Source organism: Malurus melanocephalus, unplaced genomic scaffold (genome assembly GCF_030028575.1).
Source record: "Malurus melanocephalus ecotype Western Australia unplaced genomic scaffold, MMel_1.1 scaffold_60, whole genome shotgun sequence".
Lineage (NCBI taxonomy): Eukaryota > Metazoa > Chordata > Aves > Passeriformes > Maluridae > Malurus > Malurus melanocephalus.
The window spans coordinates 2508861-2521960 of NW_026623292.1; the positions used below are offsets into that span (position 1 = coordinate 2508861).

At 40.6% G+C, this 13100-nt stretch overlaps 1 protein-coding gene across 1 annotated transcript in view; it reads left to right on the top strand.

The window, feature by feature from the left end:
- ANO6 (anoctamin 6) overlaps nt 1–13100 on the top strand; it is a 64648-nt gene that overhangs the window by 24018 nt on the left and 27530 nt on the right. The window contains 2 exon segments of the mRNA XM_057366160.1: nt 4679–4807; nt 12330–12395. Coding sequence (XP_057222143.1) covers nt 4679–4807; nt 12330–12395 — 195 coding nt within the window.

Genomic DNA, 13100 nt, shown 5'->3' on the forward strand with positions numbered 1-13100 from the left:
AGATGATCTCGAAGTCCTTCATAAATAATTATGTTTCCTGATACCCTGGTAATATAGTTTGTTTTCTTTCTATTTACTTGCTTTAAAGTTTCCTGAGGCAAGTAGGGAGAAATAATTGTGCTCCTAATTAGGCACTCTGAAATTTTCCACTTTGTAAAACSCACAACTGAAGTGCAACCTGTGGGTCCCCATGGTCACTGTGCCCCAGTAGGAGGATTTTTTGCAGGTCCCTGTCAGCAGAGGCAAAATTACACAGGCTCTGCCCTGCGCTCCTGCTTCCAGTACTGATTTATTCCCTGGCATGCTGCAGGAACCTGTTCTGAAGCACATCTGAAAATTATGTGAGGTTGCAGACAAGTAGTTTATCCATCCAGTAGTGATTACATTTGGCACTATTGACAGTCATACCAAAGGCTCTTGGAGGCAAAATAAAGCACTTTTTTTTATCTTTCCAGTTAGGGACATCATTCCTGCAGAATCTCTTGTTATTTAAAAAATCCAGCGTACAATACTGCGCTTGTTCAGGGTATAGTAAACAATAAATAGCTGCAATTCCTGTCCACATATTTTACTTCGTGCTTGTCTCAGTGTTGCCCTTCCCACCATTATCCCTTCTGAATGTTTAACTATATCATGCCTAGAGAAACCTGGAACAGTGAGGCAGGTTTCTTGGTAGTGCAAGAAATGTTCCTCCCTGGAACGCTGCTGTTGCTGAAGGGAGCTTTCTGCTCCATGTTCTCCTTTAATCTGCTGCAGGCATCACGTGTAGCCATGGCTACAGGAGCAGCTCTCCAGAGGGAGACACAGTGGCTTCCCTCACACCAGCGTGTGGAGGGGCACACGGAACTCCCTCCTGAGRAACTTTGACTCAAGGGGCTGAGGGGGCCTTCCATGAGGTGGGCATTTGAAGCCAAACCAGTTCCCTCAGCTTTGTCCCACTTGCCCCTTTTCCAAGTGCCAGTCTGTCTCAGGTCCTGGGAGATCCGGTGCTGTCTATGGCTGATGATGGCTGGTGCTGCATGGTCAGAGGGCAGGAAGCTCCTTRTTCCCCTGCCAAGGAGCCACGGGGGGAAAATGCTCTGGGAGCAAGATAAGGTGTGGAAAGGAAGGAGAGTGCATGGCACAGGACCTCTTGTGACCAGCACCTTCAGTGTGATTGCATTAGTGCAGCACTTCCCAGCTCCAGCAGCATTCCAGAGCCTGTGTGTGCATGTGCTGGCTGTGAGGGCCCGAGMAGCAGGTCTGGGGAAGAGGCGTTTGGTGCTGAGGAGGTGGTGTGTGCATTGCACACATTCCTGTGCTTTTTGTTACTGCTGGCTGCTCCAGTCTCGTTCCCTGAAGAACCTCTGGAGCTKCCCTGCTCTGCCCTGTTCCAAACTGAAACACAGAGCTATACCCRTGTGGACGTGGCCATGCTGACCCTAGGCTACCCGTGTAAGAGTAACCTCAGTGTTACAAAAGCCTTTATTCATGGCCAGGTTCTCCTCTCCTTCCTGTTCCTTCTGTTAGGAAAGAAACAATAGTTCCYCATTTCCCACTGGCAGCCAAGCCTTTGTTTGTAGAGCACTTAGAGAGTTCCAAAAAGCTGCAGACTGTGTGCTGAATATAATTACTATTTCACAGCTAAAAATATTTTTTTARTTTATTAATGGTGTTAATCAATATTAACTTGCTGTTCATTAGGGTATTATTAAAACATTAGAGTGTACAATTAATGGCGTCCATCAGTACTTAAAAATGTGATTATGCCAAGGTGAAAAAATTAGCAGCAAATAGACCTGTGTTCATTTCTTCCAAAACAGAGGTGTCAATGGGCCTGCTTATTATTTGGGGTTATAATTGGCTACAGATACTTTAAAAAAAATATGTATTGAAATTTCAGCCTCATTAATTGATATGTCTTTGCGTAGAAGCTTGTGTGCGTTGGTATGATAGTAACGTTTGTAAAACTGTCAAATATTATTACATATTAAAAAAAMCAAAACAAACATTATCTCACAGGAATTGCTAACTTCAAAGTACACTACATCTTCTTGGTTTCCAGGCCTGTTTTTCCCCTGGTAGTTATGTTAAATAATATATTACTTTTCATTACCAGCTATCCAGTAGGGATTACAAAATACACCACACATGTAAGTTAATGTGGTAGTTGAAAACTTGGCTATTCCCTTTTGCCTGTTACCTCTTAATTCTAATCAAGCAATATTTAATGCTGCATTACAATCTATTTGTGTGGATCTTAACCCTGATCTCTTAAATATTCAGGCTTAATGAGTCAATATTTTATTATTTTATTGATATATAAAATGTACATGGAGAGGTCAGCTGAACAATGCCCTTGTGATTAAAAGTAATGGAGATTACATGTAAGAAGTTATCTGCATAAGTATGAACTTCTGTGTATCTGAATTTATTATCTGAATTCATTCAGTCTAATATTTATTAATCTTTCAGCTATATTCAATTTGTATGTACATRTTGTGTGTGAGAGAGAAATGTGTATGTATACTATAACACTTATACATGTGTGAATGACAACACACATGTAAGTGAATTCATCAGTCAGAATGCTGGTTAACAGGCAGATTTTATTTTATAAGTAGTTTTTAATAACTGTTTTATATATAGTTTTTAATATAATAAATTACTCCTGATARTCCAGTTACCACTGCTTTTATAAGTATGCCACCTTCATCTCTCAAGAATTTAGAGATTCACACCTGTGACTTGCTTTGGCTGATATTCAGTGTCATTGTGGTCTGGTGATGTCATCTGAAAATTGAATGCATTTATTTTTTCCTAAATCTTTATTCACAGCATACAATTGTATGATGRTTTGGTGAGTTCCCAGGTAATCTCTGAATCCTAGCCCAGGCTGTGAATCTAACATACAGAATGTGTGTATGCTGGCCATATGTCAGTGTTTATATATATGCATGTATGTGTGTCAGCAGCTGCTTGCTGTCAGGTTTATCACAAATCCCCAAAATGCAGGTGGCATTCAAAGAAAACTGTTCTATTCCAAAATCTGCTCAGACTTTTGAAGCAGCTAAGGTAACGGGACATCTTTGCAGCAGATCCTAACCTTTGCACATGCAATATAAAAAATAGTGAGTTTAAACTCTTCTGAGTCTATTTAAAATATGGAAATTTTGTCATAATTATGGGGAGACATATCTTGGTCTACTGTTTTGGTTCAGCCAATAAACAGTAACAAAGTAATCTACAGGGAGAGGGTTTAAAAAAAAAAAAAAAAGTTTGTTTTGGAAAAACTGACACGTGTGGTTCCTATGCTCCCTGGAACTCAGGTGCCCCTGAGTAAAGATTGACATTCTTCTCTGTTCTTCACAGTGGAAGAGCAACCATTTCAGGCTGCACTTCAGGGGTTTCAGACACCATAACCACATTTCTGTGGCCTTACTATGGACCAGACATCCCAGAGTTCCAAAATCTGACCTGGCATGCCTCACAAAACTTGGTCTAAACTGACAGGGAAATTCCAGGGATAGGACATCTGGGAATCTTTTCCATGTCCACAGCATATGCAAGAGATTATTCTGTGCCATTTTGTCTGACCTGGTCTCGTCTTGGGCCAGTCATGCCCAGTCAGCTGGAGGCCAAGGCTCCTTTGCAGTTCTGTGAGARTCTTGCCAGCTTTGGAGATGCTACTCTCTAATGCCATGCTGAGTCCCACTTCAGGCTTTTGTTATCTCTCAACTTCRGTGGCACTGCCCCCGTTGTCATCATGAATGGGTTTGGCCCAGTACCTGAGAGGTTGGTGCTCATTACATGGCATAATTCTGATAACATTGCAGCTGTATATTTCCTGAAAGGAGGCGGTTGTTAATGTGTGATAGTGCCCTCAGAGTACTCTGAGAAACTACAAAATTGTTATTCAAGCATTCAGGTTTCCCTGTCACCAGTGTCTCTGTATCRTTTCATGCATGAAATAACACATTAAGATGTTATTAGTGGATATGACAATCTATCCTACTTCCCTCCAGGGACTAGATAATGGCTTATGGATATATTAAAACTTTTGATTTTGGCATCTATTATAACATGATGGATGTGTGGCATGAAACAATGTGGGTTTGATGTTGTGGATAAAATGAGAAATAAATCCACATAGCATGTGTCTGTTTGGAGAGTGCATCTCCGTTCTGGCCGTGTTCTTTGTTCTCTGGACCCTGGTGGGTTCAGGTATAAGAATGCATGAAAATACAGCTTGGGGTACTTTTTTTTTAATAATTGTAGAGTTGCTTAAAATTCTGCAGGTAAGGGGACAGATGGGAATGCACTAATTCTGAGACTCCCATCAGGCAACAACAATCTTGTAGACAAACTATGACATGTCCATGATGGCATACAAATTACTGGATAAAYGCATTATTTGGTACTGGTGCTGCATCCCAATGCTTCTATCATTATGAAAAGCTAATGTACCATTTTTAAAGAAGAAAATTAGATCCAAGTTCTGTTGGTTTGATGTCATGAAGAGTCCTGACAAATTCCTCTTTTTCCTTCATTCTGCTCCATGCATTTTTAGACATTTGTCATTTTGAGCATCCTGTTACACAAGGTTGGCATATGTTGAATTTCTGTGTTCACTGAAATACTGTGTAACAGGAAGCAAGTAAGGAACTAGCAAGTAAAAATCTTCATACCTGCCTTCCAGGTGGATTATGATGATAAGCCTGACTCCTTGTTCTTCAAAGATGGGCAGCGAAGAATTGATTTTGTTTTGGTGTATGAAGATGAAAGTAAAAAAATGACTCATAAGAGGAGTGATCGCAAAAAGCAAAAGGTAAGTTATTGCTCATATATTGGGTGTTAGAGCTGTGGGCAGAAAGTACAATGCTCTCACCCAGAACAGGAATTGCTTTTTCTTATCCTCAGAGTACTCTTGGGAGCTGGGAGACTGAAGCCCATCAAACTGAGCAGGGCACAGGGCTCGAGCCAGTAAATGCTGTGTCAGTGGCAGAGCCCACCATGTCTGCCAGTGTGTCTGGGGACCTCAGAGCATCTTCCTTGCCTGCCTTTCAGAAGATATGAGCAGGAAAGTGCCAGTGTCAGGTTAAATTGGACACCAAGATCTTCACACTGGGGCAATTTTCTGTACCTACAGAAAATTCAGTTTGGCCCCTACTGGACTTTGGTAATAAAATCAGAGCATTCAAAGGAACCCAAAGGAGGCAACTGACCTAGTGCTTCAGATCAGTTATGAACACAGCTGCTGACATTCTGCTGACTTCCGATGACATAGCTAGGTTGTTTGTGGAAAATAATTGTACATCTGCCACCAAAATTTCTCTCTGTGCAATTCTTTCCCTTGGCACCTCARCAGCTTCGCCCTTGCTAGGGACCTTGCAAAAAATTTCTGACTCAAGCCAGAGACTTCTTGATGCTCCTTAGCATCCATAGCTCCTTAGCAATGAACCACTATAATAAATTATTTTACCCATTATTTTTTAATCTTTTAATCAGTTCTATCAGAGGACTACATTCAGCATGGCACACAGGGTCACAGAAACAAGCTCAGCCATACCAGTGAACTGTTTGAGAAATAAGCATCCATGAGATTGTAGTTCCTTTGGCATCTGCACTCCCCCACCCAYCCACATCCTTCTCTGATTTAGCAACAATCTGTGCCCCAGCAGCAGCCTCTGGTAGAGACAGGCAGGAACAAAGATATCACTGAAAGCAGCTCATACACAAATAATAATTTGCAGTTAGGAAATAGAAGAGTAGRATCAAAAAAGCCTGTAGCTAAGTGGGTTGATACTCATTACACAGTGTTGTTGCTGGCATTAACAGGACAGCCATAAGGAATGTCGTTAGCAGGGTTTGAGGGAGTCCTGCCGTGGGTGGATGTTGTATTACACATGATCACAGGATCAGCAATAAAAATTAAATGAAAGAGGCAATTAGACAAAAAAGCTGCCCCTTTGGAAAGAATTGTTGTTATCAATTAGCATTTTACATTTATGTTTGTAATACTTGGCCATTGCCCAAATATATTAAAAATATAATGAGCATCTCTTCTAAGAAGTGATGGAAATTAAATATAAGCAATGGAGCAGTATTTTCAGCGCAGCATTAATGTTAAGACATTAGCCAGAATGAAACCATTAATAATTAGACCAGGAGGCTGTGGGTAGGTGCTTGCAAAAAACCCTTCTTTTCAAAGGTCTTCGTCCCACAAAGATCTGCAGCCACCCTGACTCTGGTGTGTGCTAAGAGGAAGCAACCTACCTACACAAACAAATGTGAGGACAAGAGCATATCAGACAGATGATCAGATAAGGGGAAGATGAGCAGCTGGGGAGCAGTTCTGTGGAAGAGGCCCTGATGGTTGCTCTCCATGGAGAGCAAGCTGAACAAGAGCCAGTTGTGCAGTCTCATAGCAAGGGACCAACAAAGTCTGTGTGGACAGAAGTACAGCCAGAAGAGTGACACATGTGACTAGGTCGATGTGGGTGCATCAGAAGGAAGCCCAAAACAGTGTTCCCACGGTTATGTAGAAGCTGAAGCAACAGGGAGACTGACTATACATGTATACCTTATATCTGAGATTGAAAGTACGGTGACATTTGTGGTGCAGCTTTACATCCTTAGAATTGCAGGGAAGAAGGTAACATTGTGGCCTACCACAGTTCCCAAATGGTGTGGGGTTGGTGCTGCCCAAGATACACTGAGGTTTCATCAATGCTGGCATAAAACCTACTTGATAGCTTGTCTTTACTGACACTGTTGTTTATTTGGTTGTGGTTTTTTTCTGAGTAGCATTACTTCTACCCTTATGATGAAATGCTACCAAAATAAGAAGTGTGGCCATTTACAATCACTTTTAAATACTGTATACATGACCATCTGATCAATGATGAACTGAAAATGCCAAATTTTTTAAGTAGTAGCTTGCGTAATTCAAGGTGCTTTAAGCATGAATAGGTTCCTTGCCCATGCTACTCTTTCTTTGACTTTCCTGACAGTTTTATAGAGCTATTATCCAGAGCTTTATTGTGCACAGAATTTGTAATAAATAACTAAAAAATAGGAGATGCAGGGAAGTCTGTTCTCATAGGGTGACATCCTCATGTCACTGGGGCCAGGAGTAAGTTTTCCACTGCTTGTGTGCAATCTCTCTCTGTAATCTAGAGATTTGTCCCTGGGATAAATTCTGTCAGACGTTACACACAACACCCCACCCAACTGCATGACATGTAAGTTGCTTCACAATTCAAATTTTTAGTGAACATCTGCAGATTTCTGAAGTGAAATGTTTTGTGTGCTGCAGTGGAGTGTTTTGTATGATGCTGAATGTGGAAAAATCCCCAGATACTTACTGAATTTGAAGGATTTGAAAACCAGACCACAATCTAGGTATCCAATTTACCAGATGCAGAGAAACAGTGCACAGATCCACCTGTTCTTCTGCAGCAAGAAAAGAACCAGATCCTGGGATTATCATTATATTGGATTTGAATGGCTTTCCATCCTTTTTCCAAAGAATTGAATGAATGTAACTGAATGGTCCGGAATTAATTTATATTAATAAGCAGCATTCTTACTCAAAGCATGTTTTTTGAACCTACAATTTATGTCTCTTATTTGTCAGGGTGGCTTACCATCAGAATAGAATTTAAATATCAGCAGTCTTTTCAGGAATGCTCCCCAAGTGCCAGTTTTATCTGTTGGGGTCCTCAAGGAGCTCACTGTTGAAAGTCAAAGGATCAGGGCCAGAAAGGTAAATTCAAAATAAATCAATGCAGAATGTCATTTTAGTCCACCTGTTCCCCCCCCCCCCCAAGAGAAAGAAGCAGAAAGACTGTCAGAAATTTAAGTGAGAATGTGGGCATAACCTTAATTTCCAGCCATGAAGAAATCTGTGCTTCTCAGAAACAGACAGATTTCTCTTTTTTTCAAATGGAAGGAAAACTATCATTCATGGAGAATATGGCACACATCTTGTTGGGGTTTTTAAAGTATAGTGTTACTGAGAACTTCAGCAGGGCTGAAGAATTTTGTCTCCATAAGCAAACAATGAACAGTTCCTGCCTCTGTGTTTGTCTACTTCAGAAAACCAACAACAACAAAGAAACCACAAGAAAAAAAAAAAAAATGAGAACTGAAAATTAGCTTGGGTAACTTTTCAAACATGAATTGTGCTTATCCAACTGCTTAGCATGTGTCATACCTGCTGTGAGAGAACAACCCGTGGTTTTTGAAGGGTACCTCTGTTCCATTTTATGTAGTGATTTGTGGCAGTAGAGAATGACAGGCTCTGCATGCCTGTGGCGTGCTCAGCTGACCTACTCAGGAAGTCTGATAACAAGTATGAAAAGGACCTTTGGCACCAGGAGGAGGGCAGCCACACCTGCCTTCACCTCTGCTGGATGGAGTGGTTTGTAAGCAGAAACTCACTGAAATAAAACCTCTGTTCCTGAGGCAACCACAAATCCAGGTTTTACTTCTTTGGAAGGAAGGAAGGAGGGATGGATGGATGAAAGAAGGATAAAAAGACAGGTAGAAAGAAGGAGATATTCTGCAATTACTACATACATTCATAGGGCCAGAAATGGGTTTTTCCAAACAGGATGACTAAAAGCCATTGTTGAGGGCAGGGCTAGACTGCATTATTGCCAGTTCTGTGTGGTCACAGATCAGGTTTCAGAAAACCATGAAGTTGGTATCTTAGAAAATATGTACTTGGAGTTCTTTGGGTTTGCTTTTTGGGGGGCTTACTTTTATAGCATGTTCTGCTTCACATTTTTATGATTATCTTCAAACACAAGGGAAAGAAGCTTACAGAGCAGAGCTTCTCAATCAATTATTTTCTGATGGTGACAGGTGGGACTTTGAGGAAAGCTTCCAAATACCATCAAAGAAACTGTGAGGCAGCTAATATTGATACAATAATCCTCTTCTCTCCCTTCAGCTGATTTCAATAGGGGAGGCTTTGGGCYCCCCATGCTCTTTCTCTTACTGACTGTGACATATCTGTGATATGTCAGATAAGGCGGAAGAGGCTATTCAAGCTCTCTTTCCTCATAAGGATTTTTCCCCTGAAGCCACACAGATACTGTTGTAGGGAACTTTTCTCTTTGCACAAGAGAAACTTAGCAAAGATATGAGTTGGCATTCTTCTGTCACTGTAACCAAAGCAATTCCTCCCTACCATTTAGAAAACACAGGGGAAAACTTGCTACTGGTCTGCTACCGATTTCCAGACCCACAATTTTCTTAGTTTCCTCAGCTTGGCAAGACAATCACCAGGCATTGAAAGCACCATGGTGAAAAAGCAGCTCCCAAAACCTGACTCTTCCACATGCCTGTAACACTCGGCATTTAACTTGCATCGYGTTTTCATTTTCTGAAGAATATATATGATTATGCATCCTGTGGTGTCTTAGTCGATTCAATCATCGAAATCTATGTGAGGTTTAGATCAGCAGCATTACCATGATTAGTTTATTATTGCAATTTAGCCTTGCAGGTAGCTGAGCAAAATGCCAGATACTAAAATAAACTTCAGATGGTCTCCACCTTCCAGCCTAATAAACTGTTATATCTATACACTGTATTCCCTAGTCGATGCAAAACCACTGTAGACTCCTCTGGGTACAAGTCTAGCTCCTCCATAGATCATTATACACATAATTCAATCATTTATATAAAATAGCAAGCCCCTAATTAGCAAAGCCTCCCAGAGGCTTTGTTTCTCACTACTTGCACTCATGCATTATTAGAAACCTTAATATTGTCAACATTCCTCTAAGATTTTGAAGGCAAAATTAATTTTGGGAACTCCTTGCCATTAAATTATTAAAGGAATCTGATAAAAAGAKTTAAAAAAATAGACTTCTACAAATGAGCATTGCCCTGCATCTATCTTTCTGCTGTTTAGAAAGAAAATGAAACAGGTATTTAGCCCCCTGCCTGTTTTATTTGCTGAAACAAAACAGAAGTCAGGTTGAAATATTTTCATGATCGGCTATKATTCACTTTAGAAAGAACCATGTGAATTAGGGAGAAGCAAAGGGGTGGGAAGAAATGGCAGAASAGTTACTATAGAGTAACAAACTCCTGTATGTTGTGTGCTACATATATTAACGAATATTAAGAGGTAAGAGGGCTGAGTTTTGATAAAACAAAAATTCCAGAGGAAATCATTATGTAGTTTACTTAGAAGCCAAGACACTGTGAACCTTTAGCTTYGAAGGAAAATGGAGAGTGCTATTACCTATGAAATGTTGAAAATGCAAGGGAATACRTTACTGCAAGGAAAGCACTCATTCATATTTGGGATTCTAGGTTAGAGCTGTCAGCCCAAGAGACATAATGAGATAATTGATGYCATTATAAATATATAAAATGTTACACACACAATGAAAAAATATAAAGAGCATTGTACTGTCACCAATAGCCAAGTGAATTAATGAGGCATGGAGAGGGCTATCAAAGTTTGGGATTGTGGTTTCATCCTGAGAAAAGCAAGGAYTAAGGAGAAATGTGATAAGTATTGATGAGAGAAATAAACAGATTGAAATATTTGGCTCTTCCTGTGCCTAGCTCAAGTAGAATGTGATAGTCACTGGAATAAAGAGGCAGACAGCCCAAAAGAGATAAGAACAATGTCTTTTAAGAAAATATTACATTAATCCATTATGATCATTGCCACATGCAACTGCTGCAGCTGAGAACTAACAAACTATAAATTTGGGTAGGCTGTTCATAGTGTTATTCAGTTCTATTAATTTCAAGACTTACTCTCTACAAAGAGACTTTCAACTCTTACTTAAGAGTTTTGGAAAGATAGCTTTTTCTTGTTTGACAACTTACAACCATCTTTAAGTATTCAAGAACTGGATGTAACTTATTTGGGTATACAAGTGATCTGTTCCTGCGGAACTTCTGAAGATTTTTACCCTTTTTACTGAAACATCTGCTTTTTGCCCGTAGAGTGGGTGAGCCTTGAGTCTAACCCCAAAGACCACTTTCTGCACAGTTATCAAAATTCTTAAGACTTTCTGTAGAGGGTCATTCATTGATTCTGATCCTTCACAGTAACAACAGGTCTGGATCCTGTGCACGGATCTTAAGGCAACTTGTCTGACTGTAGAGAACTACGTGACAAAAACCCCTGTGTCATTCTTCTTTTAAGTTTCTGTAGTGGGAGATGCTGAATCYTTTAAGCACATATAATCAACAAAGAAATTGGCCAGTGGCATGAAAGCAATCTGGGAGTAAGAAAGTAATACCCCCAAGTCACTTGGAGAACACCTCACTGCAGCCCAGCCTAAGCTGGTACAAAAAATTACCTGGAATAAAGCTCTGTGTCCCCAGTACATTAAAGTCATCTTCTTCAGCAAACTGCTCACAGAAGAGCCCCAGCCCCAGCTGCCTACAAGTGTCCCCCATTCCCTGGGCTGATACACTGGTGTGCAGTCTGCTGGCCAGGGAGAGCTGGCAACCCTTGACTCACATAAATAGATCATTGAGGAACTATCCAGCTGGTGCAGATAGCTTTTACATTTGATTGCTTCACATGAAGTTTCAAAACTGCTTGTAAATCCCTTATGGAATTACATGTTTTGTATTTGAGGGRAAAGGGGATGTTTCTTGGGAGGAGATCGTGTGTGGAGAAGCAGAATCAAGACTGGAAAGACATTTCAGGTTTTTTGTAACTCACTACCTGCCAAGTGCTGGGAGCTATGAAATGGAATTTAAATGATCCACAAATTTGATCTTTACTGAGGAAAATTTGTGTCCTTCTGAGGGCGTTAAATGCTCCTGGAATACCACCACTGACTCTACCAGTGCTACAACTCTCATCTTTTTCCTTTGGGGATGTAATCCATGGACTAAAATATAGAGGGATACTACAGTTTGAACTCATATGATTACTGTGAAAGAAGGATAAAGTTACATGTCACTGGAAGGAAAATGGGATGGAAAGCACTTGAGAAGAAAACTTTCTAAGGGAAGATTAATGTAGTTCTATTAGTGACTAAATGTGAAAGAAATCACAATTTCAGGGATGGATTTCAAAACATTCAAAATCTGAGTCACACTTTTACCTCTGTAATGTACCAGAAATTAAGAGGATAAGTTCTCCACAATTGCATTTATGGCCAATAATGCATATCAGACAAAAAAACTGATCAGGATTAATTAGCAAGTAGGACTGTATGTATCACCACAGTAGCTGCTAAGTGGGCTATAGAGATAACATAATGATTGTTTTGGGAGGCAATTCCATTCTTCTATGCGTACATATTTGTGAAATTTGTAACAGATGTTTTACAGTGTTCAATATCTTTTAACAGAGGAAGAGACAAGTATATGAATCAAACCTGATAAACAATGGCTTGCAACTAGAAGCGACGAGGTCGGTGAGTGCTATTCTCTGTGTGAATGGCTGTTCTGAGAGCACRGCTGTCCCCCCCGGGATTAAGGAAACTGGATATATGAATTGACTGTAAGATTTCTCTCCCCTCAGGAAAAAAAGGCCCACTTTTCTTCTGTTGTGAAGAAGTGATCTTCTTTGTGATCTGACGCAAACTTTTTTAAAACTTTATGTCTGTTCCTTCCTTTGCAAAATAAAAGATGGGAAGATGGAAGATTACATCGTGAAGCTAGGAGATTACATAGGTCATGTTTGCTCAGAGCTTGGGAGATAAAAATTCCTGTTTGTACCCTGCAGAGTGGTACTTCCCCTACTCTGGCTGTGCAGTATGGGTGGGAAGCCAGAGTGTGTCYGGTGCAAAATGCTCCTGCCAGAAGAGCAGTGCAGGACTCTTGCACATGACCCTGCTTCTCACAAAGCCTAGCACTGTGCAAGTGGTTCTAACTATCATGCTTTGTATATTTTGGACTGCGATGTCGCCTGCAGGCAGTTCAAGGGCACTGTGGCAATGCACACCAGCTGCCAGAGCTGCTGTWTCTTGCTGGGGGTTAGAGCTCCTCCAAATCCCTTTTCTTTCTTCCTACCCTGCAGGGCTGCAGCATTCCATCTGTGTCTCCCTCTCCAGAAAAATCACTTCCAGTCTATATTTGTTGTTGTTTGGTAGTCTATAGTGAGTTCCAGAAATGGTTGC